This window comes from Rhamphochromis sp. 'chilingali' (genome assembly GCF_963969265.1).
Source record: "Rhamphochromis sp. 'chilingali' genome assembly, chromosome: 4".
NCBI classification, from domain to species: Eukaryota; Metazoa; Chordata; class Actinopteri; order Cichliformes; family Cichlidae; genus Rhamphochromis; species Rhamphochromis sp. 'chilingali'.
Window position 1 is genome coordinate 13,170,056 of NC_137948.1, and position 24,454 is coordinate 13,194,509.

General features: G+C 39.8%; 2 protein-coding genes across 3 annotated transcripts in view; both read right to left on the reverse strand.

The window, feature by feature from the left end:
* Positions 1-389: 389 nt before the first annotated feature.
* Positions 390-2,241, reverse strand: spink4 (serine peptidase inhibitor, Kazal type 4). Its single transcript, XM_080880068.1, has 4 exons — positions 2,147-2,241; positions 1,548-1,579; positions 1,284-1,396; positions 390-516 (listed from the first exon to the last, which is right to left on the reverse strand). The coding sequence occupies exons 1-4, from the start codon at positions 2,196-2,198 to the stop codon at positions 471-473; spliced, it is 243 nt and encodes an 80-aa protein (XP_080736194.1). The 5' UTR covers positions 2,199-2,241; the 3' UTR covers positions 390-470.
* A 300-nt stretch (positions 2,242-2,541) lies between these two features.
* Positions 2,542-24,454, reverse strand: part of LOC308395686 (phospholipid-transporting ATPase ABCA1-like) — a 35,087-nt gene continuing 13,174 nt past the window's right edge. The window contains exons 8-49 of one of the 2 annotated variants that reach the window (XM_080880612.1): positions 24,037-24,126; positions 18,453-18,696; positions 18,194-18,333; positions 17,993-18,109; positions 17,035-17,229; positions 15,800-16,008; positions 15,542-15,718; positions 15,237-15,459; positions 14,785-15,006; positions 14,405-14,609; positions 14,188-14,301; positions 13,890-14,064; positions 13,620-13,751; positions 13,387-13,526; positions 13,139-13,276; positions 12,795-13,024; positions 12,546-12,618; positions 12,198-12,400; positions 12,019-12,070; positions 11,697-11,801; positions 11,304-11,452; positions 10,969-11,093; positions 10,623-10,721; positions 10,294-10,483; positions 9,913-10,007; positions 9,769-9,801; positions 9,551-9,656; positions 9,243-9,317; positions 8,495-8,664; positions 8,220-8,397; positions 7,979-8,094; positions 7,739-7,883; positions 7,477-7,600; positions 7,239-7,368; positions 6,947-7,130; positions 6,717-6,823; positions 6,427-6,568; positions 6,076-6,210; positions 5,844-5,947; positions 5,638-5,730; positions 5,174-5,417; positions 2,542-5,082 (exon numbers count right to left, since the gene is read on the reverse strand). In XM_080880612.1, the coding sequence (XP_080736738.1) occupies positions 4,939-5,082; positions 5,174-5,417; positions 5,638-5,730; positions 5,844-5,947; positions 6,076-6,210; positions 6,427-6,568; positions 6,717-6,823; positions 6,947-7,130; positions 7,239-7,368; positions 7,477-7,600; positions 7,739-7,883; positions 7,979-8,094; positions 8,220-8,397; positions 8,495-8,664; positions 9,243-9,317; positions 9,551-9,656; positions 9,769-9,801; positions 9,913-10,007; positions 10,294-10,483; positions 10,623-10,721; positions 10,969-11,093; positions 11,304-11,452; positions 11,697-11,801; positions 12,019-12,070; positions 12,198-12,400; positions 12,546-12,618; positions 12,795-13,024; positions 13,139-13,276; positions 13,387-13,526; positions 13,620-13,751; positions 13,890-14,064; positions 14,188-14,301; positions 14,405-14,609; positions 14,785-15,006; positions 15,237-15,459; positions 15,542-15,718; positions 15,800-16,008; positions 17,035-17,229; positions 17,993-18,109; positions 18,194-18,333; positions 18,453-18,696; positions 24,037-24,126 (6,072 nt within the window). In that variant the 3' untranslated portion in view covers positions 2,542-4,938. Of the gene's footprint in view, positions 5,083-5,173; positions 5,418-5,637; positions 5,731-5,843; positions 5,948-6,075; positions 6,211-6,426; positions 6,569-6,716; positions 6,824-6,946; positions 7,131-7,238; positions 7,369-7,476; positions 7,601-7,738; positions 7,884-7,978; positions 8,095-8,219; positions 8,398-8,494; positions 8,665-9,242; positions 9,318-9,550; positions 9,657-9,768; positions 9,802-9,912; positions 10,008-10,293; positions 10,484-10,622; positions 10,722-10,968; positions 11,094-11,303; positions 11,453-11,687; positions 11,802-12,018; positions 12,071-12,197; positions 12,401-12,545; positions 12,619-12,794; positions 13,025-13,138; positions 13,277-13,386; positions 13,527-13,619; positions 13,752-13,889; positions 14,065-14,187; positions 14,302-14,404; positions 14,610-14,784; positions 15,007-15,236; positions 15,460-15,541; positions 15,719-15,799; positions 16,009-17,034; positions 17,230-17,992; positions 18,110-18,193; positions 18,334-18,452; positions 18,697-24,036; positions 24,127-24,454 lie in introns of both variants that reach the window. The other variant, XM_080880611.1, reaches the window with a different exon arrangement.

Sequence of the window (24,454 nt, forward strand, 5' to 3'; positions counted from 1 at the left end):
GTCCTCTGTGTTTTTTCTTTTTTCGTTTGGTCTCGCTCTTTGTCTGTCCAGTCCTTCCTCTTTCTGTCACTCTTTCTGCCACACACATACACTATCGACCACTGTGTTACTCAGTGAAAGGAGTGTAAACAGTTAGCTCACCCAGTTAGATAACCAAGTGTTCATTCACCTTGTGTCTTCACTTTACAAAGGAATGTTACACTGATTCCTGTCTCTAAATAACAAATCTCTTCTTTCTTTCTTCTATTCAGCATTGTCTTCACTGAAACATTTGTTCAATCTTTCGTCTGTTTCACTCTCCTTATTATTGTCTGCTTTGGTGAAATGTGAATTTGGTGGATAACAAAAGAAAATACCCCAAGCACACTGTTGAATGATATTTATTGATTGCGGTAAGTATTTAAAACAGTTGGAATCATTTCACTTGATTCTGATTGGGCCCTTGACAGTGACTTCACCAGGTGTGGAGGTCAGCAGCTCTGCTCTTTGACAATCATAATGTCCACCTTCGTTGATCTGATAAGAAAATAATAACAACATGACTGGGATGATTTCTGTCAAATGACTTTTAGTTTAACATATGATAAAGAGTGAAAATGAGGTCATGTTAACTACAGGTCACATTTCATCTGTGAACAGAGATAAAAATGTGTCAGGAGTTACCGGGTCATGAACAAACAGAAAGAGGGAGAAACAGAGACAGAGATCTTTTTTTTAAAAGAAATACATCATCCTAAAATAGCATTACTTTCCTGTAGCTAAATCTGTCTGTCATTTGAGGAAGATTCAAGCCTATATAAGATAATGTTTTACTTTAATTATCTGATAATTAAATTATCTGATAATTAAAAAAAACCCTCACATTACCGCAGCATTGACTTTATTTATTTTACTCAGACTCACAATATTCCCTATGTAAGGATTTTATCTTATCTTAATCCTATCTTCTATAGTTTTGTCAGTATTTTTGGCAATATTGAATAAGAGCATTGCTGCTAAATTACCTGTTCAAATGTAGAACTTTATCATTTCCCATGATATAACTATTACTTTCCTAAAAAATCACTAACATCTACATGCTTATTACTCGTAAAAATGAATCAAGAATGACCTGGAAAGCTTCATTATTTGAATCATGAAGCAATTATTTGTCTAATTTATTTTTTAATTTATTTTTTACAAACAGATGGATGTGCAAGTATTATATCCTCCTTAATGCAGGCTTGGGTGATGTTGAAGTAATGTGTGAATACTGGGAGTGTAGAGCAGCTGTGTGTACTCACTGTCTCTGGGCACACAGCTGACACTCATTTGCATAAGTGTTTCCATCGCTGCCACATACAGGAGAGAGGTTCAAAGGACACGCCACAATCTCTGCCGTGTCAGGACAAGTAGGCTGGCAGAAAGGTAAACATTTGTCATTTATATTCTATAATAGATACAATAATACTAACAACATTTCAGCAACAAAGCTGTAGCTTCAGTTAAAACAAATCCAATCCCCGAAAGTACTCAAATATAAAGTTTCTATTTAAAAAATATGTCACCTTTCTCATGAGTCCAGACCTCTCTTCTGCACCTTAAAAAAACCCAAAGAAAACTTTAAAAATATATATATATTAAAAATAGTTCATATAATAGTCAAGAAATAAAGAAAGGCCAAAAAAAAAAAATTGGCCTTCAAAGAAGTAACTACACTGATTCAAACTGTGCACTAGAATGAGAAACTACTACTGCTGTATTGTTAATATGTAAAATGTTCACTAAGTGTATGAGTGCATAGAATTTAATAACTAAAGTAAAACTGACACACCTGACATAACAGCCCCATATTGCAAAATGCGTATGCATATGTAACCAAGTATTCTGTATTTCCTATTTATAATGAAGTCAACTTAACTATACTTTACAGAGATATTTTGTCTGTGACATTTGACTGTTGTTTTTGGTGATCAGTGTTGAAGCATAAAGCCTTCAACTCAGTGTTGTAAAACAATAAAACTTCATTATGTCAGTGTGCTTCTACAACTGCAGCTGCTCCCCAAACTAACTAACCCCGATCTAACACAAATATAATTTCACTTAAAAGTACCCCACATACAGAAGAATGATTGTTTGTTTAGAATAGAGGGCTTTTCTTTGTTACCTGCAGTCATACAGATGAGCAGAAGTCCCAGAAAAACAACTCTCCCAGTCATGATGTTGGTGGGTGAATAACTCGGAGTGACAGGAACCCGTGAGTATGCTTCTCTTTTTAAAGGCAAATAAAATGTGTGTGTGGTGGGTGTGTATACGTGTGTGGGAACACAGCAGATGAAAATGGACACACAGACGCATGAAATCTCTAGAAACTTAGTCACCAGCACACATTAACCCACACACCCAAACATAAACTGATCTTTTGTTCATCCAGTAGCTACAAACTTCCATGTGACAAGCCCACCCTTTTTTTCTTTTTTTAATCTAGCACACAGGTACTGTGAAAGCAAAGTCAAAGTAATCACATCGTGAACCTTTTTTTTTTTTTTTGAAAATGTATGAATTTATTACTGTAAAGAATAACTATACATAATGGGTAACAACCACAAACGGCCATAATACTTAAAAATGTAAACAAATAATAATATTGAGCATGAGAAGAGAAAAATCCCTACCTTAGTACTGTCTCGCTCTCTCGTTAACTTGCTACTATCTCTGCTTTTGACTATTTCACTCATTTCTCACGATCACATGTAAGCCTTTGTTCTCTATTTCAAGTTTCAAACAAATCGTTTTATGCAGTGGATTAACTTTGTTTTGTCTGTATTCCAGTGCAGAGATTTGTTTTTACATGTCTCTTTTGCCATGATTTCCACTTTAAAATAGTTGAAATAAAAGACTATACTAAACCTATAAAGTGCTCAAATTTAAAACAGGGGTTTGGTGGGATGGGGATCAGACCCTTTGTGTTGGTAACAGAGTCAGCCCCAGAGCAGTTATCCCCGAGATATTGGAACCCCCTTCCGAGATTCCGCGTGAAACAGAGCACCTGTTATCACCTTAAAGCCTGGATTGGACTTCTGAACTATAAAGCATTACAAGCATAAGTATTAATTGACATGGTCCTCGATTTTAGCCTGGCTTACTGACTAGCTCTTATAAACAAAATATCTCAACAGCTTGTCCTATATCAGAGCTACTGACAGCACAGATACCTTCAGTGTGGCAGTTTATGGACGTGGACAGAGTAGAATTTGGCAACATGACCAGAGGATAGAAAGAACTTGCAGTCTAAATAAGACTGAATGAGAGCACAAGTTTGTTTCACGCTGTTGACAATGAGAATAGGAGGATTTTGACTGAGCTGATGGATAAAAGCACAACACAAACTTTAAAAAACATTTGCCTCCTCCAGATTATGCTGGTTGGTTAAGGATACATATTCATCTTCATTTGGCACAGATACTGTTTGTTCACTCCACTGGTAACATCTTTTTTTTCGACTTGACATCACAAAATTGCTACTGTACATAATATCCACATCGGCACTGGCTCAGGTCTGAAAAGCTTCCGTGGTACCCTCGCACTGATGTTTATAAAAGCACATCCTGGTCACACTCAGATCTGGCGGCATGCTTTGGTACACAGAAAAAAGGCCAGACAGTCCAGGTGTGTGGCCCATTGGAAAGCATGCACTATATATTTCCATTTGACTTTCAAAAATTCTTCAGTAATCCTTAGCCCTCCTTTGTCCGAACAGGACAGAGTGAGTAACAACAAGCCAGCATAGCAGACTGTACATCTTGTGCATATAACAAAGAACCACAAGATTTTTTTTGTTGTTGTTGTTGTTTTTTCACGATGAAGGACACACTTTAAAACAAAACAGTCAAGTTTCTCTATACACACAAAGAAATTGGGCTTTTTTTGTGCTTTGATGCATGTTGGTATCTGTCTTATACATTCCTTGGCAGCCTACATACATTGTTGTTTTAATGGAGTGCTCAAATTTCTGTCTCCACCAGTTTAGGCACTATGCTGGACAATGTCAAGGACACCAAGTACGACAAATAAAAACAAAACAACTTGGTTAGCAGTTCTTAATTGTTATTTGAAGAAAAGTAACTCTGTCAAGGTTATGTTTGCCTGGAGGAATTAAATTACCTTTAAAAATGTAATTAGTAAAAATTACTATGCTGATGATTGCACATTTGTGACTAAAAGTGGATTGTAAAAGCTTTTTTTTTAACCATCATTTGATATAGAAAAAAATCCCCCAAACTGCGCTTGGTAATGAAAAGAAATCTAGAAAGGTTTGACCCTGAATAAAAAAGCAGTCAGTCTGTTTTTAACCAGGTTAAAAAGGTTGAACAGATTTAACAGCTGGCAGTGACTGATCCAAATTTGTTTTTTTATATCATCCTGATTTCTCCATACAGGCAAATATATTAACACCCTCACTGACCACAGCTAACTACTTTAGGAAAGGGGTTTAAAACTGAGAGATCTTCTGCCGTCCCCTGGGTCTTGCCCATTGAGTGGGTAGCTAGGCTACACATGCTTTCCAGTCTAATACAGCATTAAAATTCTGCTGTCAGTTCAAGTGTTCTGAGTCTTTCCTTTCTTTCTGTCAATCTAGTGAAGGAGAAGCACCTGTCTCCTACCCTCACAGAAATATCTCGTCATCTTAAACATAATTATATATATATTTCTTGCATTGATTTGCATTGAGCTTTCATTGTTTCAGTGTCTGTCACAATACCTGCAGTCTCTGCCTTTTCAAGAGGCTGTGCATTGAAATGCAGGTCCACTGAGAAATGATGACAATTGAAAAAGACTAAAAAGTAGAAAAAAAAAATGAACGCAGTCTGTCTCCCCAGAGTTTAGTGGTCCATCTTTTCTCGGTCGTGGGGAGGGTGGGCGAAGCATTGCAACTCCCACAGATGGTATGTTGTGGAATCAGACACAGCTCTCCCTGGTCTTGTTGTCTGTGAGAAAAGAGTTCAGCTGGGAAATGTCCACTACAACAGCGTCCCGCTTGCTCAGATGGACATCTTTCAAGTGGTCCTCGTCACTTTGGTCCTTGGCAAAATTTACGAACACCTGGAAAAGGAGGGCGAAGAAGAGGAAAAACAAATGAGCATGCTTAAATTGAAGTTGGATGTTCATAATGATTGTTTGTAAGTTTGCTTACTTGGTCTAAAGTGGTCTGAGAAACAGAGTAGTCCTCTATGCTGAGAGCCTCTTTGTTCTTTGAGAGCAGGGAGAAGATTCGGGCGAGAGAGGTGAGGGATGAGGGAAGCTGGTACTGGAGCATGTTGCGGTGCTTCTCCTTCAACGTGCTCCCTGGTAGCTCCCTTTCTATGAAGTCCATTACTGGCCTAAGGTCTGGGTCTGGTCCCGCCACCCGTAGGATGATTGTGTAGCCATCTCCAAATCTAACAAGTATATTAAATATATATACATTCAGTTTTTTTCCCCTGCTATGGGGCTGAAGACCAGTCTTTCCTTCATATGAATCAGCTGACAGAAATACAGAATCAGGATTGCTGCCATATATAGTCATAAACATAAAATAATACCATTAATCTTGCTAAAAGTGTAAAACGACTTTTTGTGAGCTACAATGTTGTGAGAGGTGATTTTTTGTGGTCTGACCTGTTTTTGAGATGCTGCACGCTGCCCAGACAGCGGAACCTGCCGTTGACCATGATGGCCATCCTGGTGCAAAGAGCTTCACACTCCTCCATACTATTACAAGACACATAAGAAAGATATTCATAAGGGGGGAATTAGAAAAAAAAGAAAAAAAAAGAAAGAATGTCCAGGTAAACAAACACATGGACCGGAAGGGCCTGTCGAACCTGTGAGAGGTCAGGACTACAGATCGCCCCTCTTTGATGATGCTCAGGATGGCGTTCCAGAGAGCACGACGTGCCTTGGGGTCCATGCCTGTAGTTGGTTCATCCTGCGAACATGTAAGAGCAGGTACTCAGCTGCTGCTACACAATCATATTTACGAGACAGTTCACTGACTTTAGGAGCTTTAACATTCAGCAATGCTTTATTATTATTGTTATTATTAGTTTCACTGACCAGAAACACAACAGGTGGTCCTCCTATTAGAGCAATAGCAGTAGACAGTTTCCTCATATTTCCTCCACTGTAGCTGCCAGCTGCCTTGTCCACATACTTCATCAAACCCAGTTTACGGATGCCCCAGTCTGCCACCTAGTGGAGGGTTAGAGTTTTGCGTGTGTTAAACTGACTTCTGGCTGAAACATCATATCATGGCTGAAAGTGTTATCATTATCAGGTAAAGTGTCTAGTTGAAATATAAAATAGGAAAAAAACCCAAACAAACAACAACACTGCACAAGTAGAATTATAGGTGTAGTTTACGTGTAAAAGGCAAATATGTATCACGTGTGTATGCTTGTTGCTGACCTCACAGACTTCCTTCTCGGGCACTCCTCTCAGGATAGCATAAAACTCGAGATGCTCTCTGCCAGTCAGTAGGTCATTGATAGCATCAAACTGAGGACAGTAGCCCATGTTCTGATGGACTTCATCTATCTCTGTGGTTACACTGCAGTAAGAGAAAATAGATTAAAGTGGTTTTTTTAAGTGATATGAAGAAAGAAAAAGAAACCTGAAATGTAACACCTTTTCATGAATTAAGTAGTGTTGTAATCTACATAGTGTCGTATGATATGACGTCTTTTCTTGTCTCTCACCTCTTGCCAGCCAGGTAGGCCTCGCCACTTGTTACCACAGAATCTCCTGTCAGCATTTTGAAGGTGCTGGTTTTTCCTGCTCCATTCACCCCCAGCAAACCAAAACACTGCAGGAAAGAGGAAGAATATATTCTACTTAATATTTCACATTCAAAATGCCATTTGCTAATCCTTAACTGAAAAAGAAATTACTCATCCTCATATGTATAAAAGCTAAAAGACAGCAATACCTCTCCAGGAGGGATGCCAACACACAGCCGGTCCACTGCTGGCTTCTGTTTACGCTTGTAAATCTTGGTGAGCTGTCTGAGCTCCAGGATGTCTGACTGTCCTCCACCGCTGAGGATCCGCTGTCGCTCTCTTGCCACATCCTCGTCTTCCTCTCCGATGGGCTTCAGATGACTAGTGGATGACCTGAAAGTTACGGAGGAAAGGAGTTAAGTCTGAGTGTTGTGATATGGAGAACAAAGTTTAATGCATTTAAAACAGAATAATCACATGTATGTAATAAGTTTCCCCCACCTGGCCTTGAAGCAGAAGTGATACTGAATGAGGACGGTTATACAGAAGAAGACAACACCCTCAATGGCCATTGCAAACAAGTTCTTTCCAACCATGTCCCAGGCCAGAGGAGAGCGGAACCGGTTTTCACCTACAACAGGACATACATTTTAGGAACAAACACTTATTTTTCGTACCTTGTCAAAAACTAATAAGAACACATTTATTGCTGTAGTTAACAACTGCCTGCTGTGTTTACCGAATCTCTCCAGAGCATCAGCCATTGCTTGATTCTTCACCATGTCAATAAGTCCTCTTCCCAAGCAGAAGTGAGGGAAGATGAGGAACACATTCTTCAGGATATCATTAATGCCACCGATTTCCTGAAGGAGGAATGAAGGCAGCATTTAGCCAAGAAAGGTTGAAAATTCAATGTCAGTCATTCAAAAACCTGCAACTCTAGATATTTTTGAGTAATTCCTTACAAATTTACAAGTCTCCTGCTACTAATAACTGCTTACATTGCTTCCAAACAGCTCGAGAACAAATGTGGACACGCTGCCGTTGATTCCTATCAGTATGTTGACGCTAGTAAGAACCACGTAGGCTGTGCTGGGTATTTTAAAGAAAAATGAAGCTGGGTACATCAGAGGGGTGATTGACCATCTGAAAAAAGACACAAACAGAATTTTATATGAAAACAGGTTAAAGATAAACAAAAACGGAAAGAGACAAAGAAATTGTGTTTGTGCCTAATTTACCCATATAGTAGCAGCAGCAGAGCCAGCACAGGCAGATTGGTGGAGGAGACGTAGGCGTCTTGTTGGAAACACAGAAAGATGATGATCACCAGTGTGGCGGGAACGATGTAGTTACACTGCAAATGGGATAAAAAAATGTACTTTCAATAAGCTAGATGTTGTATCACGACTGTGGTTTTCAAGTCTTTTTCAAGTCTTGAGCCAAATGAACCTTAAGTTTCGAAAAACTAAAATGACTTACCATATCCCAGACAAAGTTGGCCAGCCAGTAGAGGAAGGGTTGTACTCCACTAATGAACTGCATGTGTTTAGCCTTGTTCACTCTCTCTTGGATGAGAAAGACCACAAAACTGGCGGGCACAAAGGACATGGCGAAGATGACGCAAATGGACACGAGCACGTCCACCGATGTTGTCATCCTGGAAAAGAAATAACAAAAGACACAACGGGAGTAAGGAGAGGCCAAAGAGATAGTTAAACCTTTGAATTCAGCACTGTAGTCACTGTAATACTCACAACGCGACTTGTGAGAGCTGCTCCTTGGTGAGGTTGAGTGGATGATTGTAGGCAGTGATGCCAAACTTTGTGGGGTCTTTTCCACCTGGCAGACTGACCCGTAGAATGGCGTTGTTCATCACATTGAGGAAGGAACCAATGCTGTGCCAGCCTTTGTTGTTAAACCAAATCTGCATTAAGAGAGGCAATTGTGAGAGTTTCACTTGATGTAACATTAGAGACTAAATAAAAGGAGCTTAGACATAAAACAGCAGCTTGGAGATCAGCTAAGTGTTACAAGTCTGTAAGAGTAAAGAAAGTCTACAGCATTCATTTATTTTACCCCCTCTTGAGCACTTATTATCTTTCCACAGTCAAAGTAGCACTTAAAAAAACCCACTTAGGTTCTAATGTTATAGTGCATTTGCTGTTATTTTGGACACCAAATAGTGCCAGACACCATTTGCATTTAAAATGTGAAAGTACAAGTACAAGAAAAATACACATTACTTGATACTCTGTAAGAAAGAAAACATAGGGCAATAAATCTCACCAATGTGGAGGGGAATCTATGTAATGTTTATTATCTATGACATACTCAACATAAATAGCATGTAGGTTGAGTACTACACATTTTGTGTGCAAGCTGCAGGTTTAACAATGGCACTGTTGAAGGAATTGATCAAGGAGGCTTAACTGTAATGTCCAGAGCCACGTGCTGTTGTATAACTGCTGTCTCGTGTGTGCATGTGTGCGTGTGTGTGCTAACCTTGACGTTATTCTTGGTGTCCAATCCTTGGATGAAACTGGAAAGACTGTGAAAGAAACGATCTGCTGCAGCTCCCTGGAGAATGGGCGAGGCAGCAGACAGAAGAAGTGAGCCAAGTCTTTTTTAGCACATGTGTAAACTGACACTGCTCAGACTTGTAATAAGATACCATGTTTATCATCAGTACAGCTGTAATTATAACAGCACAGACAGACCCCCTGTAAGAGTCTTATCCCGACAAAATCAAAGCAGGCCATTATGGAACGGTTTATGGATTATGTAGTACATAATGTAATAAAATCTCTTACTCTTTCAAGATGGAAACGTCTCCTCAGCTGAGCAATTGCCCGATCAGTTTCATCTGCGTGGGCCAGAAATTGTGAACTCCTTGCACCTAATGAGAATCCGCCATATCTGCAATAGATTACAGCCATTTTAATACTTTGAAAGGACACAGCGGAGAAGCACTCACTCAGTATTATTGATTTGTGAAGGAACTAAAGATGCATCATGTCTGTTACTGTACCTGAACTCGTTGACCCAGATCTTGTTCTTCAGGCTGTAAGAAAGGAAAAGAAATTACTCAGTGCTTGATAGTTGCTTGAATGAGAACAATTTGCATTAAAAAAAAATCAAGGTAAATAATAATAACATGTCAGAGGAGTGTTACCTCTTGCCAATGATCTGAGCGTAGGTCTTAACCAGATAGTCTGAAACGTTTCTGCCTGTCAAATTCTGCAGAGTGTCTGTCTCACTGAGCTTCATCTGGATACAAAAACAGACAAATCAGTTATTTCGTGTTCATTATTCATCTAGTTGGTTGCTCACACTTATTATATGACTTTTGTTTTAACTGGTTTTAGATTTTATTTGCCATCTCAATTTCAATTATTTATTTATACAGAGCCAAATCACAACAACAGTCGCCTCAAGGTAATTTATGTTGTAAAGTAAAGACCCTAGAATAATACAAAGAAAACAGAGAAAATATAATCATATGACCCCCTATGAGCAAGTGCTTTGGTAACAATGAGAAGGAAAGAACTCTAACCTGTGGTGGTGGAAGCCCCCCAGCTCCAGATGGACACTCGGGCAGCATCCTCTTGCGCCCTTCGCAGCTGCACTCACACAATGGAGACGGATTCTGCATGGTCCAATTTCCTTTGTCAAACATGTCCTTCACACTTTGAGAGACTTGAGGGACCGACCACTCATCTTGAACTGCAGTGCAGGGAATGTCCCTGGAGCATAAAGAGGGCGCTCATATTAAAATCTCCAATTTGTCCATATGCATTAAGCATTCTTCCTGAAATTCTGACTGATTCTTACACGATCTATAATATAGATCTAAATATTTTTCCTAAATGTAAGTTAACTCACGGTATTGGCTGTCCTTCCATGCAGCGTGTTCCAAAGCCAGGTTCTGCTGTCAGAGCTCCAAGCAGATTGTTGGTATGAGGGTCTTCAGGCATGTCATTACTGCAAAGGCACAAACAAAACACATTCCTTTTAATAACACATGCCATTTTAAACTATCTCTAAAAGTAGGAGAAATACATGTTAAAAGAACATCGTCACAAAATTCTACTTAGCATTTACAGCTTTGGTAAGAACACTAAAGGATAGGCAGCGTTATGTAACGTTTTACATCTTTAATGGGCTGAGAAAAATGGGCTATTTTGCAAAACAATGGATTAAAGTTCTTTGCAGACAGATTTTATCTTACCTGATGAAGGTAAACTGTTCTCCATACATGCCAGGATCCAGAGCCAGGCTGGGGTACTTTCCAAATGGAGGAACGATCAGGCTGAAGACCAAGGCAATACACACAAACACTGCCGGAAGCACAATCTGAAAGATAACAGCACTGATGTTAAAAGAGAAAAATACAGCTATTATTTTATAGAATCAGAATCAGCATCAGAAAGACTTTTATTTATCCCCAAGGGGCAATTAAGTTAGTAGTTAGGAAGAGCCTCATGATTGAGCGAGGCATAAACATTCATATAATGGCTAGCACTGTGTGTAGAGCCCATATATGTGGGTTTAATGCCAGTATACCTGGGCAAAAAAGCCCTTCCTAGAGCGTCGAGCATAGAGGAATCGTTTCCACAGTAGTGCTACAAACTGCTGTCTCTTCAGACTCCAGCCTTTCACTTGGTATGACCCTTTGCCATCTGTTCCACTAAGCCAGTCGGTCTCACGGGATTCTGAACACAGACAACATGATACCCATCAGCAAAACTGCAGTGTGACAACATGGAAACATAACTTGTGACACATGGATTGTAATAACTTAATGTCTGCAAATTTGTAATTTTGTTTATATTTATATATCTGGTAAAATGAAACTTTAGGTACAAGCATAGGCTGAAAGATTTGATGAATGATAGCGAAAAAGATCTTTGCTATCACTGCACTTCATGCTGGGTAATCCATTTCTACCTGGGTCACCTTCAGAGTCATTGAAATCAAAGTCATCCTCAGTGAAGGGTTTCAGGCAGCTCTGGTGATCTCCGAACGCATGACGACGACGGGTTCTGGTGGGCACGACTCCATCTGCAGCCACATGAGAATCAGTGAGCTGAGCTAAACTATTTAAATTCCATTGTTTTGTCTTTTCTATGTTCCCTGATGCTTCTTATTTAAGACTCAGTGTACACAGCATTTAATTTCTAATTATTTCATCTAATGTTTACCAACAAATGGTGTTATAATGTAGATTGCATAGGAGACGTTAGGTGTGGAAATGTTGGAATAAATATCCCAGATTTACCTGAGAGCTCAACTGAATCCACTCCACTGTCCTCAGCCACTTTCAAGAAAATCTGAAGAGTTAGAGGGAAATAAATTAAAATACTGGCTAAGGTGAAAACAGACTGCAAAAAATAATGCAAATGACATATAAATATGTAAAAAAGTTAACTCCAACCAAATGAAAATGTAGTATCTTACTTCTTCTAGGGTGGTATCAGATATTCCATAACTTGAGATTCCCAAGTCAGTCAGTCGGTCATCAAGCTCATGAAAGAGCTCCACAAAGGCGCCATCTTTTGCAGCCTGGTAGGGCAAGACATAGGCGAGTTCATGGCCGAGATCCTCCACCAGGCGAGCCTCAGGGACATGCTTGAAAATCACATTGGAAATGAGGGAGACATCTGTGGGGAAGAAAAAGCAGAGAGAGTGAGAAGTTAGTAAACGGACAGAGGTCATTTTACATTACAGCTTTCCTTTTTGGAGCTCAAACTGATAATGTGGGCTTAATTTTATAAGAAAGACAGCCACTTTGTTATTGATTCTTACCAATAGTAGTGGTTTCACTTTCTGGTTCACTGCCAAGACCAGCATCTGAACTGCTTTCTGATACATTGTCCTCCTGTTTAAAAGACAAGACAATGTTAAGAGGGAAGACTAAATCAGTTGTCCTTCATTAGCAATCAGCATGTATATTTTCTATTTTACTATAGTAGAGTATATTTCTGTATTAATGATACAGAAAGTTTTTTTTCTTCATTTGAAAAAGCTTAATATTGCTTTTTACATTTCTTGTACCTTTTCTGTTTTCTTGCTATAGGAGACTGTGCTGGCAGAATTCCTGCATGACTGTAGTGTCAAGTCATAGTCTCTCTTGACCAGGGTCAGGTAGTAGCCTGTCCCCAAGTGGGTCTTCAGGAAAAGAGAGGAGCCTACGCAACACAGCTTCCCGTGCGAAATGATGGCAATGCGGTCACCCAGGATGTCAGCCTCGTCCATGTGATGAGTGGACAGGATGATAGTGCGGCCTAAGAATAGAAAAAACTGAATTTGTCATTTCATTCTTGGGGGTGGATTTCTTGACTCAAATTCTATGTAAAACTACAAAAATAACAAGCTAAGACAATATCAGATCTAGTTACCTTGTCTGTATTTGAGCAAGAGATCCCAGATGCCCCTGCGTGCGTAGGGATCAACACCAGCTGTGGGTTCATCCAGAATCACAACCTTTGAACCACCAACAAAAGCCAAGGCCACTGACAGCTTCCTCTGCATCCCACCTAAAAAGACATCAAGAAATAAAAGTCAGAGACAGACTTTCTGTAGAAGCGTTAAACAGAAAATCCCTTTGCACAACCTGCCCACTGAAATAAATCAAATTTAAACTGACCGGACAGGGTGCTTGTGCGAGACTTTCGTTTGTGAGGCAGTCCAACATCATTCACAATTTGTTCCATTTCCGCCTTCACCTTCTCCTCTGAAAGACCCTTCAGGCGGGCGTAGAACCAGATGTGTTCCTCGACTGTCAACCTGCATTACAGCAAGCAACAGTTCACTTAACAGCCAAAGCACAAAAGACTGAAAGTTTCCACAAAAGTCTGTCCCCCAGTAACGCATACGTACATGCTGAAAAGTACGTTGTGTTGAGGGCATACGCCCAGATTCTGCCGGATTGTGCTGAGTTCAGAACGAATGTCTTTGCCGAGAATGTAGGCTGTGCCAGAGGTGGGTGGAAACAGCCCTGTCAGGATTGACCTTGATCAGAAACAAGAAGGAAACACAAAAATACAGTCAGCACTTCAGCTGAGCAAACTTTTAAATCCTTTATCAAGTGTCAAACTCTCAGCTCAGCAAAACTTGGGAGTACTGTAGACAACATGTGCACTATCTTACATAGTTGTGGTTTTGCCAGCTCCATTGTGTCCGAGGAAGGAGGTGATCTGTCCCTCATAGAATCTCAGGGACAGCCCGTCCACGGCCAGTTTGTTTCCATGGCTGTAGATCTTCACGAGATTCTCAATGTAAACACCTGGCTCTATGTGGCTTGGCTCTTCCTCAATGCAGACAGCTGCAAATCAGACACAAAAAAACAGCATAATTTATCCTGGTATGCCATCCAAACTTTAAGTAGTTTAAAGTGAAGATGTGTTGTATATCTAAAAATTATGATAATAATGATTATGATATGTACCATCAGCGTTACCCTTCTTTGACAGAGGGGTGGAGATGTTCTTGTTCTCTTTTTCTCCACACCAATATGTCCTAGTGAAGGGAAAATACCAGGGCCTAGGGATCCCATACTGACCTGTAACAGAATGTATTGCTTGTCAAATAATTCATATTGCTCATGTGCAATTTGTCCGCTAAAGGGAAAAATACCCAAACTGCAAAGTTTTTGCACAACTCACCAGGGAACACAGCTTCAATGTACCAGGTCATTATTCCGTACAACACAGCGTCAAACAGCATGAGGCAGATGGAGGTGGTCAGGTTGTAGCTGTCTTCCTCTAGAGGGCTGGCAAGTAGGTTTGACCACTGTATTCCCACTCCTTGCTCCTCAAAGAGGGCAAAGTACTCACATCCAAAACCGAAAGCCACAGGAGAAAGGAGACTCTGTGAAAATGAAAGAGCATTCAAATTTTAGGACAGAAAATTATGCCTGCATACAGCAAGCTTGTTTTTAATCACTATATTCAAACATAGAAGTAATATTTTAAGACAAAGAGTACAAAATGCAAAAGAATCATGTTTGTATTCATAAGTGTGTAATTAAATCTATTCAACACACCACAACAATTTTTGCTCCAAAGCCCACGTAGTCCTGCCAGGCAACACAAAGCACGTAGGGCAGGTAGAGAGTGAAGTATATAATGCCACCGCAGGCGGCTGCCAAGTTGGCACGAGAAAACAGCGTGCTGATGAGAAAGCACTGCATGATGGTAACTACGCCAAACGATCCCAGGAAGAGAAACACAACGCCGGAGTCACTGTAAGGCAGCAGGTTACCCATCTGAGAAGGACGTCAGACAAAAGAGACAGGGAGAGAAAAGAATGATGTCAGTTGTTTTCCACCTTTTAATTAAATTTGGAGACATCATGGAAAAAGAGTGACTTAATTGTGCTGAGTATGAACATCTGCAATGATCAGTGCGAGCATGTTCACTTGTTTTCTATAATTTGCTGACATTCCTTCATGGTGACATATTGGGCATACGTGTGTGTGCCTGTGGCTGCACCAACCTTCAATAACATCACCAACAACCCAGCGCTGATCAGCAGGGGGATTAAACTGCTGATGAACCAGCTGAGCCAAAGGGTGCCGTTGTTCAGTCCCATGATTCTCATAGTCTCTTTGAGACGTGCCTCTTTCTCGTATACCACTCCCTTGATGATGATAGCTACTGAGTACATCCATGCCAAGGTCATGAAAAGAGGCATTGACCGACTCATCACACGCAGGAATCTGAAAAAGCGCATTGAATGTTACACACATATCCTCTGTAGAACTGAAACACATTCTTTTTTTAACCACAGCATTCACTTACATATCATCAACGTAGCAGGGGTAGGGCATCTGCTGAATGTAGATTCCTGTCTTCTGCTTGGTGCCGGTGACAGCTCTGATAATTCCTTGTTCGATTACATCCTGCAGGTAGGAAAACCCACCCCAGACATACCGCAGGTCCTCAAAGGGGTCTGCCCTGGGACCAGGGTCCCAATATCTGCAAAACAAGATGAAAATCAAGAGGGTCAAAGGAAAAGGGAAAATAAATAAAAAACGTCTGGTCAACACGGCCACTTACCCGTCTTTAATCTTGTTTGTTCTCTCCACATTATCGATGTCCATACGAATTTTGTAATTGACATTGGGTGGCAGGTCAGTGCTGTTGTTGTGGGCAATGTCAGGAAACACGATTCCAGCCCAAAACCTCTGGTTATCAAGAAGACCCATGGACTTGTTGACCAATCGCTCCTCATTAGCCACTGGCTCCAGCTTGTCCAGGTTCACACACTGAAGGATTTTGATAAAGAATGGTTTTAATTACAGTTTAGCTAGAAAAAAGGCACTTTTGCAATAACTTTTATCTGAAAAGTGTTCATACTGAAGACGCCATCAGCCTGCAGACATCCAGTTCAAGTGTTAAGTCCTTAACAGCTCCAAAACAAACTACTCAGCTCTTACGAATGCTAAAAAAGTTTCAGCTCAAGTAGTCACACAGTTTCTCAGAATTACATTTATTTAAACTGGAAAACAGCAATGAACTTTACATCTGATTGCACAAACTCAGGTGCTTTTGTAACCACACCAGGATTGTTTAGCTGATTTGTTGAGAGCTCCTACAGATTAGCTTCAGACTTTTTTAGTTGACAGAAACAGACTTGTACCAGATCCTCCCACAGCAAGTCTCTACTGTGCCAACAGAAAGCTAGAAAGCATAATGAAATGTGGGTGGACGATAACAATTAAAATACACCATATGCTACATATGTATGTCATTTTTGACTGTGTACAGTTGTCCTCGACACAGTTCACAGTGCAAGAAGCTTCACACATCATATGATCTTAAAGGGTGAAACAGTCAGTAGGTCAGTGAGTTGTTTGTGATTTTGCTGAACATGTAATTGACCCTAAGTGAGGCTTTTTAAGTGATTTGTATTGCATTTGTGCATTTAATAACATTATCCGCAGTGGCTAGAGACAACAGGTCAGACAAAACCAGGTCAGATTCACATTGAGATTCACACTAAAATGATCAATTACAGTAATAAAATTATCTATATATGGGAAGTAAATAGCTGTGAGGATCTGAAAGCAGTTCAAATGCACTGAACAGTCGAAGATGATGGCAGATTTGTACTGTGATGCCAAAAAATGTGAAATTAGCTGTTATTTTTCTGCATGCATGAACACCTATTCTACAGACATAACTTCAGACTCACGTTATTATGGCTTTAATCCCAAAATCTCAAAAAACATGGCAGCACATGACAGTTTGTTGTGCACTTTTTGCTAATACATCCTTTTATTAACACTAACCTCCATGAAACGAGAAATGGTCTGTATGGCGTGGTTGGTTTCATTGAAGACATCTCTCCAGGTGTAGACCGATCCTGCGTGTTTTTTGTTAACTGAGGTCTTAGAGAGGAATGCTGCTATGTCTGACACGCGCAACTCAGTCCCACTAAGCTGGGTGTTAAGGAACATAGCGCTGGCATTATTCTGGAGCAGGGTCTGCAAAAAGAAAAAATAACATTTAATAACAAATAAAATCAAAATAACAATGCTGATTTTGATAGAAAAAATTTTTAAGATGCTGGAAAAGCTGAAAGTTCTTTTTTCTTTCATTTAAATTGTCTTTTAACCTTCTTCTTTTTGTGATGCAAAATGCCAAACTGTGAAAAACTCCTGCATGCATTCTTGCTTGTTCAGGCAGTTTATCCCTGACAGCAACTTATCATTAAACTCAAAATGCAGCTCATTATCAGTCAGTAACATCAAAGTATTTTTACAACCCTTCACCACCAGGTGGTGCTTTATGTAATTCCCACATGAAAATGCTGAACAGATTTCTCAGGCACAGCCATGCACTGATGTATTTTTGAGAACATAATAACAAGTAAACTGACTCCAATAGGATGAATCCAGAACGATGCTCACTAATCGTGGCAGAACAAGTAGTCAACCAAGCACATGTGTGGTTGGTCCGGCTCTTTTCTTATTTGAACGAGAACAAGTGTGGCCTAAATGAGATCAGTTCTTAGTTTTGGTTTATGAGGTTTTTTTCCTCAGCTGCCAAATTCTCATTTCGATAGCTTCAAATAAATTCATCAAAAAAATCCCAGAACATAAACACTCTTTGCTATTGAGGTCACATCAGATATATAATTATACATAATTACATTTCAGTAAAGGCGATCCTTTCATGTAAACAGGAAGCACACAAAGCAGACAGTGCTGATGTGTGCCAAAGGAAAATGCCCCTGCACGCACTCACCCTGACCATGTCCATTTCCTCGCTATTCTCCATGAAGTTCCAAATCTTGGGCTTCATCTCCTCCCACATCCCTCCAAGGTCCCTCAGCACACCCAGCTCCTGGAAGGTCTTATTAACCTGAAAGACCCACCAAAGATAATTTCATTTAATGGTTCATACACACCTCTAATGGGGATTTTATATGTTAAGCGATAGCTATACCTCGTGGATGATCCTCTGTGTTGCTGGAGTGTCTGGTGTATAAAGGATCTTCCCCATGAGAAGGGGCTTCAGAGCTCGCCAGATCATTCTGGAAATGGGACTGGACTCCAGGTTCTTCATCAAATTGTTACAATAAGGAGCTGAAAAATAAAAATAGAGACATTTAAATGGTGAACCTTGTATTAGTAACAACAAAATATTTGACTAACAAACTGTACTATTGTGAAACTAAATTGATAGGTGAGCTCTGGACACTTACTGGAGGAGTTATCGTAAGTGGAAATGGGTTCACTGTCATTATCGTTGCCGTGGTTTCCAAAAAGGGCCTTGTAGTTGTTGTCTTCATACCAGTTGAGAGACTTGATTTTGAGGCCCCCTCCCTCAGGATGTCCACAGACGATACGTGACACGGCCTGGTACATCTGATTTGGAGACCCTGTAGCATTTGCGGTAAGATACAGGATCTCCTTTCGCATATCCTTCCAACTCTTCATGCTGGAAAGCTGTAGTAGAGAGAGGCAGATAGAAATGTCAACATCTTGATGATTGCTAGGTGGCAGTAGGTCAAATTAGAGATCTACTTCTCATGTCCTCAAAAAATCGGTTGACAATCTTTGGTTTGTCTACACAAATAGAGATAATGCTCCTGAAAAGACCTATTTTAGACACAAAATATCATCTTAATATATTAGAACAATTTTTATGTTTCAGGCAGGAGGCTTTTTTTTTTTTTTTTTACCATATTGCCTTTTTACAGTAAAGTAACTGCATATATTTAAGACTGTCACTTTTTTTTTTTTTAATTATGCAGATCCACATGGTTGAAATTCATCCTGAATGACAACATGAGTGTGTTTAATGCACCGCTGATCACTTCAAGTGTCATCCCATATGTGTTCAAAGTTGCTCTGCACACATTTCTTCTTCAGGTATTCTCAAATGTCCTGAATGATTAAACAGATAACGAGCAAAATGAAAATAATATGCCCACATCCTTATTTGAAAAGGGATCATTTGTGACAACAGTAATATAAAATGTTTGAGTGCCTGTGTGTGACGCAGGAGGTGTGAAGATATTGAAGGTTATCATCTCCTCTATGGTTGGTATTCTGGACGTGGAAGTCAAGTGCTGCACTGAGGGGTGGAGACACTTAGCTGTCTGCCTGCCTCAGATAAATTTAACTGGTGTTCCTGGTCTATCGTTATGCCTGAGTATGTGTGTGCATGAGGAGAGGTCAGATAAAATGTAACACGTATTTCTGCACGTGACTTGCATGCTACTGCTGAGCAACTTACATAAAAAGCAGCTGTGATGATGATATTTATCATAGTGTACATCTCACATGTGTACGTTTTGTAACAAATAACACAGAACTTGCATTGCATTTCAACAGCAGTTATCTCTGCTAGTTTTCTGCTGCTTATGCATGTGTTTTTAATGTGCACACAGATAAAGGGAAATTGACTTTTAAGTTAGATAAACTTTGTGACATTCACTCATCATTCTGTTAAACATTTGTTTGGCATTGGCACAAAATGTAACAAATATAAAATGACCAAGATTATCTTCTTTTGCATATCCTTCCAGTTTTAATCTCCAGAAAAACTGGAATTATTGTGATGTCAACATACATTTGCATTGTTTCATCAAAGTGAAGGAAGCAGGGAGTTCATTCTGGTTCACACTGAGGTTACTATAGGTCATCAGACAAGTCCACACTAGTTCACTGTTAAGTTTCCAAACTGGTCATCAGCTACCTACACACGCAATTATGTCACCGACTCGTGACAGAGAAGGATGTCTTTTGTTAAAGTAAAAAAGAAAGAAAACAGACGATAACTTCAGCAATTCCAGCGTCACACACGCACAAAAAAAAAATCAAGCATTTCAAGTCCACTCAAAGGGGGACTTTTGTGAAAGGAAGGGGGGTACTAGGGCATACGGTAATTTTGAGCTTTGTGCTTTAAGCATGGAGGATGAAGAAATCAGACCCTTTCTTGAAAAAATGAGATAAAAATGTGAAAGAAAGAAACTGAAGACAAACAAACAAACAAGACAGTGTGTGAGAGGCTGCAGCAGGAGGTAGAAATGAGCACAGAAAGCAGAGGAAGGTACAAGAACAAAGAAAGGTTACTATCGGGCATTCTCGTAACTGGCAAACATCCGCAGGCTCCACAAGTACAGCCCTATTATTCTGACAACTGTTACTGAGTACATGCTCATTGACACAGAAACACACATGCACACACACAAACGCATATAAACACATTCAAGCCAGACAAGTAGAAACGCACACGGCTTTCTGAAATGCCACGCATTCCTGTTTTAGACTGAAATCTGCAATTTTCTTTGTCATCTTTGTCACTTAATATCAGCTGCTCCATGTCATTTTTATTCATTTATTTATTCGCTATTTGCCAGGCAAACAAATATTCAACGTAAGTTTCAAACAAAGAGAAACTGAGCCGTAATTTAAAGACCTGTTGCGTCCTACATTTGCACTCGCTGAGCTCGTTTTGTATGCGGTCGCTTTGCAGCTGATCCTGCAGCCACATCAAATGGTCACATGCTTTCCTGCTCTGTCATGTACAAAGAACTGTGGGTGATTATTTCTGCCAGTATGTGTCTGTCTGTAGTGCTGACTGGGTGCATATCAGAGTCTTTTAGGAAGTTTTGTTTTGTGGCTGTCAAAGTACATTAAAAAAATATCAGGCTGTGCATATGTGTATGTGTGTGTTTGTATTTAACACTGCATGTAGCCACCAGGCAAAATTTATATATAGGTCTGCATGAGTGCGTACTTGCCTTGTGCTGAAAACGCTTTTGTGTGACTAAATTAATGTGTCATTTCCCTAGTGGGTTACTGCCCATGTTATCTTGGGTGACTAGGTGACTAATACACACATCCATGCAGGAACTTGCACAAAAATACACACACGCACATCGACACAGACATGGAGGCAGCAGAGAAAGATCATCCTAGAGTAACCCCACAGCTGAGTCTACACAGGTTACTAAAGTTCAAGTTTCCGCTCAAGCACACAGCTATTTAGATGAGAACAGACCCTCGGAGGGCAATCCTAAAATAATTGTGAACATCAAGTCACAAGTATAAAATACATTTAGATAACTTCCAAAGAGATCCAAATTCTCAGACAAAACAATAGAATGGGAGTTGCAGGTGCACACAGTTGTTCTTTCTAATAACGTAAACCTATTAGAAAAACACATAACAATACACTGATCATTTTAAAGCAGGAAAGAGTAAATAAGCTAAGAATGTTGCTGTATGCACTGTAAACTGGGCTTCTTTGTGAAAAATTCTAATGAACACTATACGAGTCAAAAAAGTTAAGTTATAAGCTTGTTCTCTCTTGTTCATCTGGTCATGTTAAGAGATTCAGCTGACTTTAAAAACTCTAAAAAGAGTTTTAAATCAATTTTTCACAAATAGTCTGCATTTGCCAGTCTTGCCAGAGAAGACAATTCATGACCCCCTTTTCAATAATTGCCACCAATCATAATGAAGGTTTTAGTATAAATTCTAAGGGGGGATTCCAGATTATTAGTGCACAAATGCCTGCCTCCTCAGCAAAACCAAAATAATCTACTTACAAACTGAGAAAAGGCTTCAGATAAAGTACTTAAGTAATTAGTTTAACAATACATTAAAAATTTAAACTCATCATGGCTAGCAGAGAAATAAAAGGCAGCGATGTCTGATTCAGACAACGACCATTATGTAAGTCTGACATGGACCATTTCTTTTTGCATAATTTTCCATGTAGTTATGAGATGCTGGTTGATAAGAATAGTTACATCTCATTGCTCCATAATGCCAGGCTCGCTCATACTACTTATCCAGTGTTTAATGAAAAGCCACGAGGTAGCTTAAAAAGTAGACATTTTTGAAAAAAAAACCCCCAAACAAACATTTGATAGGTTTGTAGCTTAAACCTATTCGCTGGAACGTTCAAGACATTTTAACTACACAGCAAAGCAAGACACGAGTAGGCAAAGTTCTTCATGTTTCTCGTGCACGGGAGAGAACTGGACAAACGTCGTTCCTTCACTTGACCCCAGTTGCTCTCGTCCGCTCCCCCGTAACACTGCTCTTTTTGAGGTTACATGAATATACATAGGTTCATTAACATATGACGTCTACATACACACAAAGAGTACCTTGCCTGTGCGTTGGGTCAGAGTGTGACCCCATAAACGACTTCCCTAAACCTGCTGGTCTGGAAGTCCAGCAGTTCATCTAAACAAAAGGCACTTAGAGTAAAACAGATATAGATGTGTTTGCTATACCATGTATCAGCAAGAAAAGATACAACCTTGCTCATGATCCCAAGAGTGATCTATGCCAGAACACTCTGGAGAGGAGTGAACGCACCCCCCTCTTCATGCTACACAGAGTTGTTACAGACCTCCTAGGATGAGACATTCTTTCAATCTACAAATGATTATATACTTCTAAGCATATATGAGTAAATATTTCTAAGCATAAATGACAATCAACAATATAAACCTGACACATTAAAAACATTAACATCTGTACTTTTTTTCATGAGGTTTGTCACAGGGCTGGTAATGTGGAAAAGGGCTTTTTCTTTGCTCCTGAAGAAAAATTCTGAAAATGCATTAAGCTCTTTATGCCATTCAATAGTGATAAGCCTTGGCTTGAAACACAGGCTGTGAATGATTTTTGGTTGGGAACAAGAGGGTACATGATTGCACGTCTCCATTCTGGCAGCTGCATATCTCATCTATCAGCCAGCTAAGCAACGTCATATAATCTGCTTCTAACAAAGTAACAGACTGAAAAGAATTATAGTCTTTTTTTGGTCATTACGCCACTGCATGATAGCAATTCATTCCCAATTTCAGCAACCTAAAACATAACCAAGTCTCCAGTGACGTGTACAAGTTTCCAAGCAGCTGTGGCCAAAATGAATATAATCATGGTAAAGCACAGAGGAAGTTGTGCAAGAATGATTTCAGTTGAAATTCTTTTTTAAAAAAGATTTCATGAGATTATGCTTATCAATCATTTACACAGAACAGAGAGTGGAATAATGCAACATCAGCTGCCGAGAAGAGGAGAAGACAGAAGTACATTGGTGTTCTTGCAGCTGCTTAGGAGGAACATACACCAACACATACACACACTTGCATTCACGACTGGATCTTTATGTTTTGCCAACTCACCAAGCAGGGGCCTGAGAGAAAGAAGGTTCTGTTGTAGCTTCTCTCGTTTCTAACTACACTCCAGCAACGCTAAGATACATTAGCTCAGACGTGGAAGTGAGCGTGCATGCACGTGATTCTATACTGCTTGTCTGCAATGATGTGAGACAAGCGAAGACAGTGCACCTGGTTGCCTGCTGAGCAAAGCTTTTACAGGAATATTTCACAGCCTGCTTACTTTTATCTAAGCTTCAACAAGATGCATTACTGCAGTTTTTTATGCTTTAGACTATAATTTATTTTCTACTGTTTGTACAATAACGTGATCTGTGGTGCAAAATCGCTTAAAAACAGAGGGACCCTAGTAAATCAGAGCACACTGTGTCAGTAGAGGAGATCTGATTTTATATGAGGTGTTATAAAAGACTCATATAAGAACAACCTTTTCGAATCAAAGTGCACAGTGTGCTTTCTATTACTTATTACTACCTCGACCCTAACTTTAAATATCTTTAGTGAGATTTGGTTCTTGGTAAGCATTGATTTTATAGGGGACTGAACTTTGGACACAAATACCTCAGTAACCTTGTTTGTTCGTGTTATGTTAACATGGGGGGGTTGCGTTATCTGTATACATCGGCGGTGTGTTTACCTCAACGGCCAGTGCTCCCAGGCTTTCCAGAAGATTGTCGGTTGCAGCTGAGACTTCCTGAATGTCTTTTGGATCAGACCTCACATCCCTCTGTGAGATACAAAGAGGACAGTTACTGTGCTGTAGAGATTTTTAAGGTAGCCTGCACAAATAAAAATTGATTGGCTATTTTCTAATTGCTTTTGTTCTTGCATAATATACTACTAATGACCACAGGAAAAGATTTATCACACAGGCAGAGAAAGGTGAGAAAGTTGTGGGGTAAAGAGGAAGAATAACATTTGGGTCAAAGGTGAATGAAGAGGGACCCAAGAAAGAACAACAGGTCAATGTTAGTTTGACCTAGGTTTCCATTTGTCAGACTGCTGTGAGTATACAAGTGCGTGAGAGTGTTCTTATATATCACATTTAGTTGTCA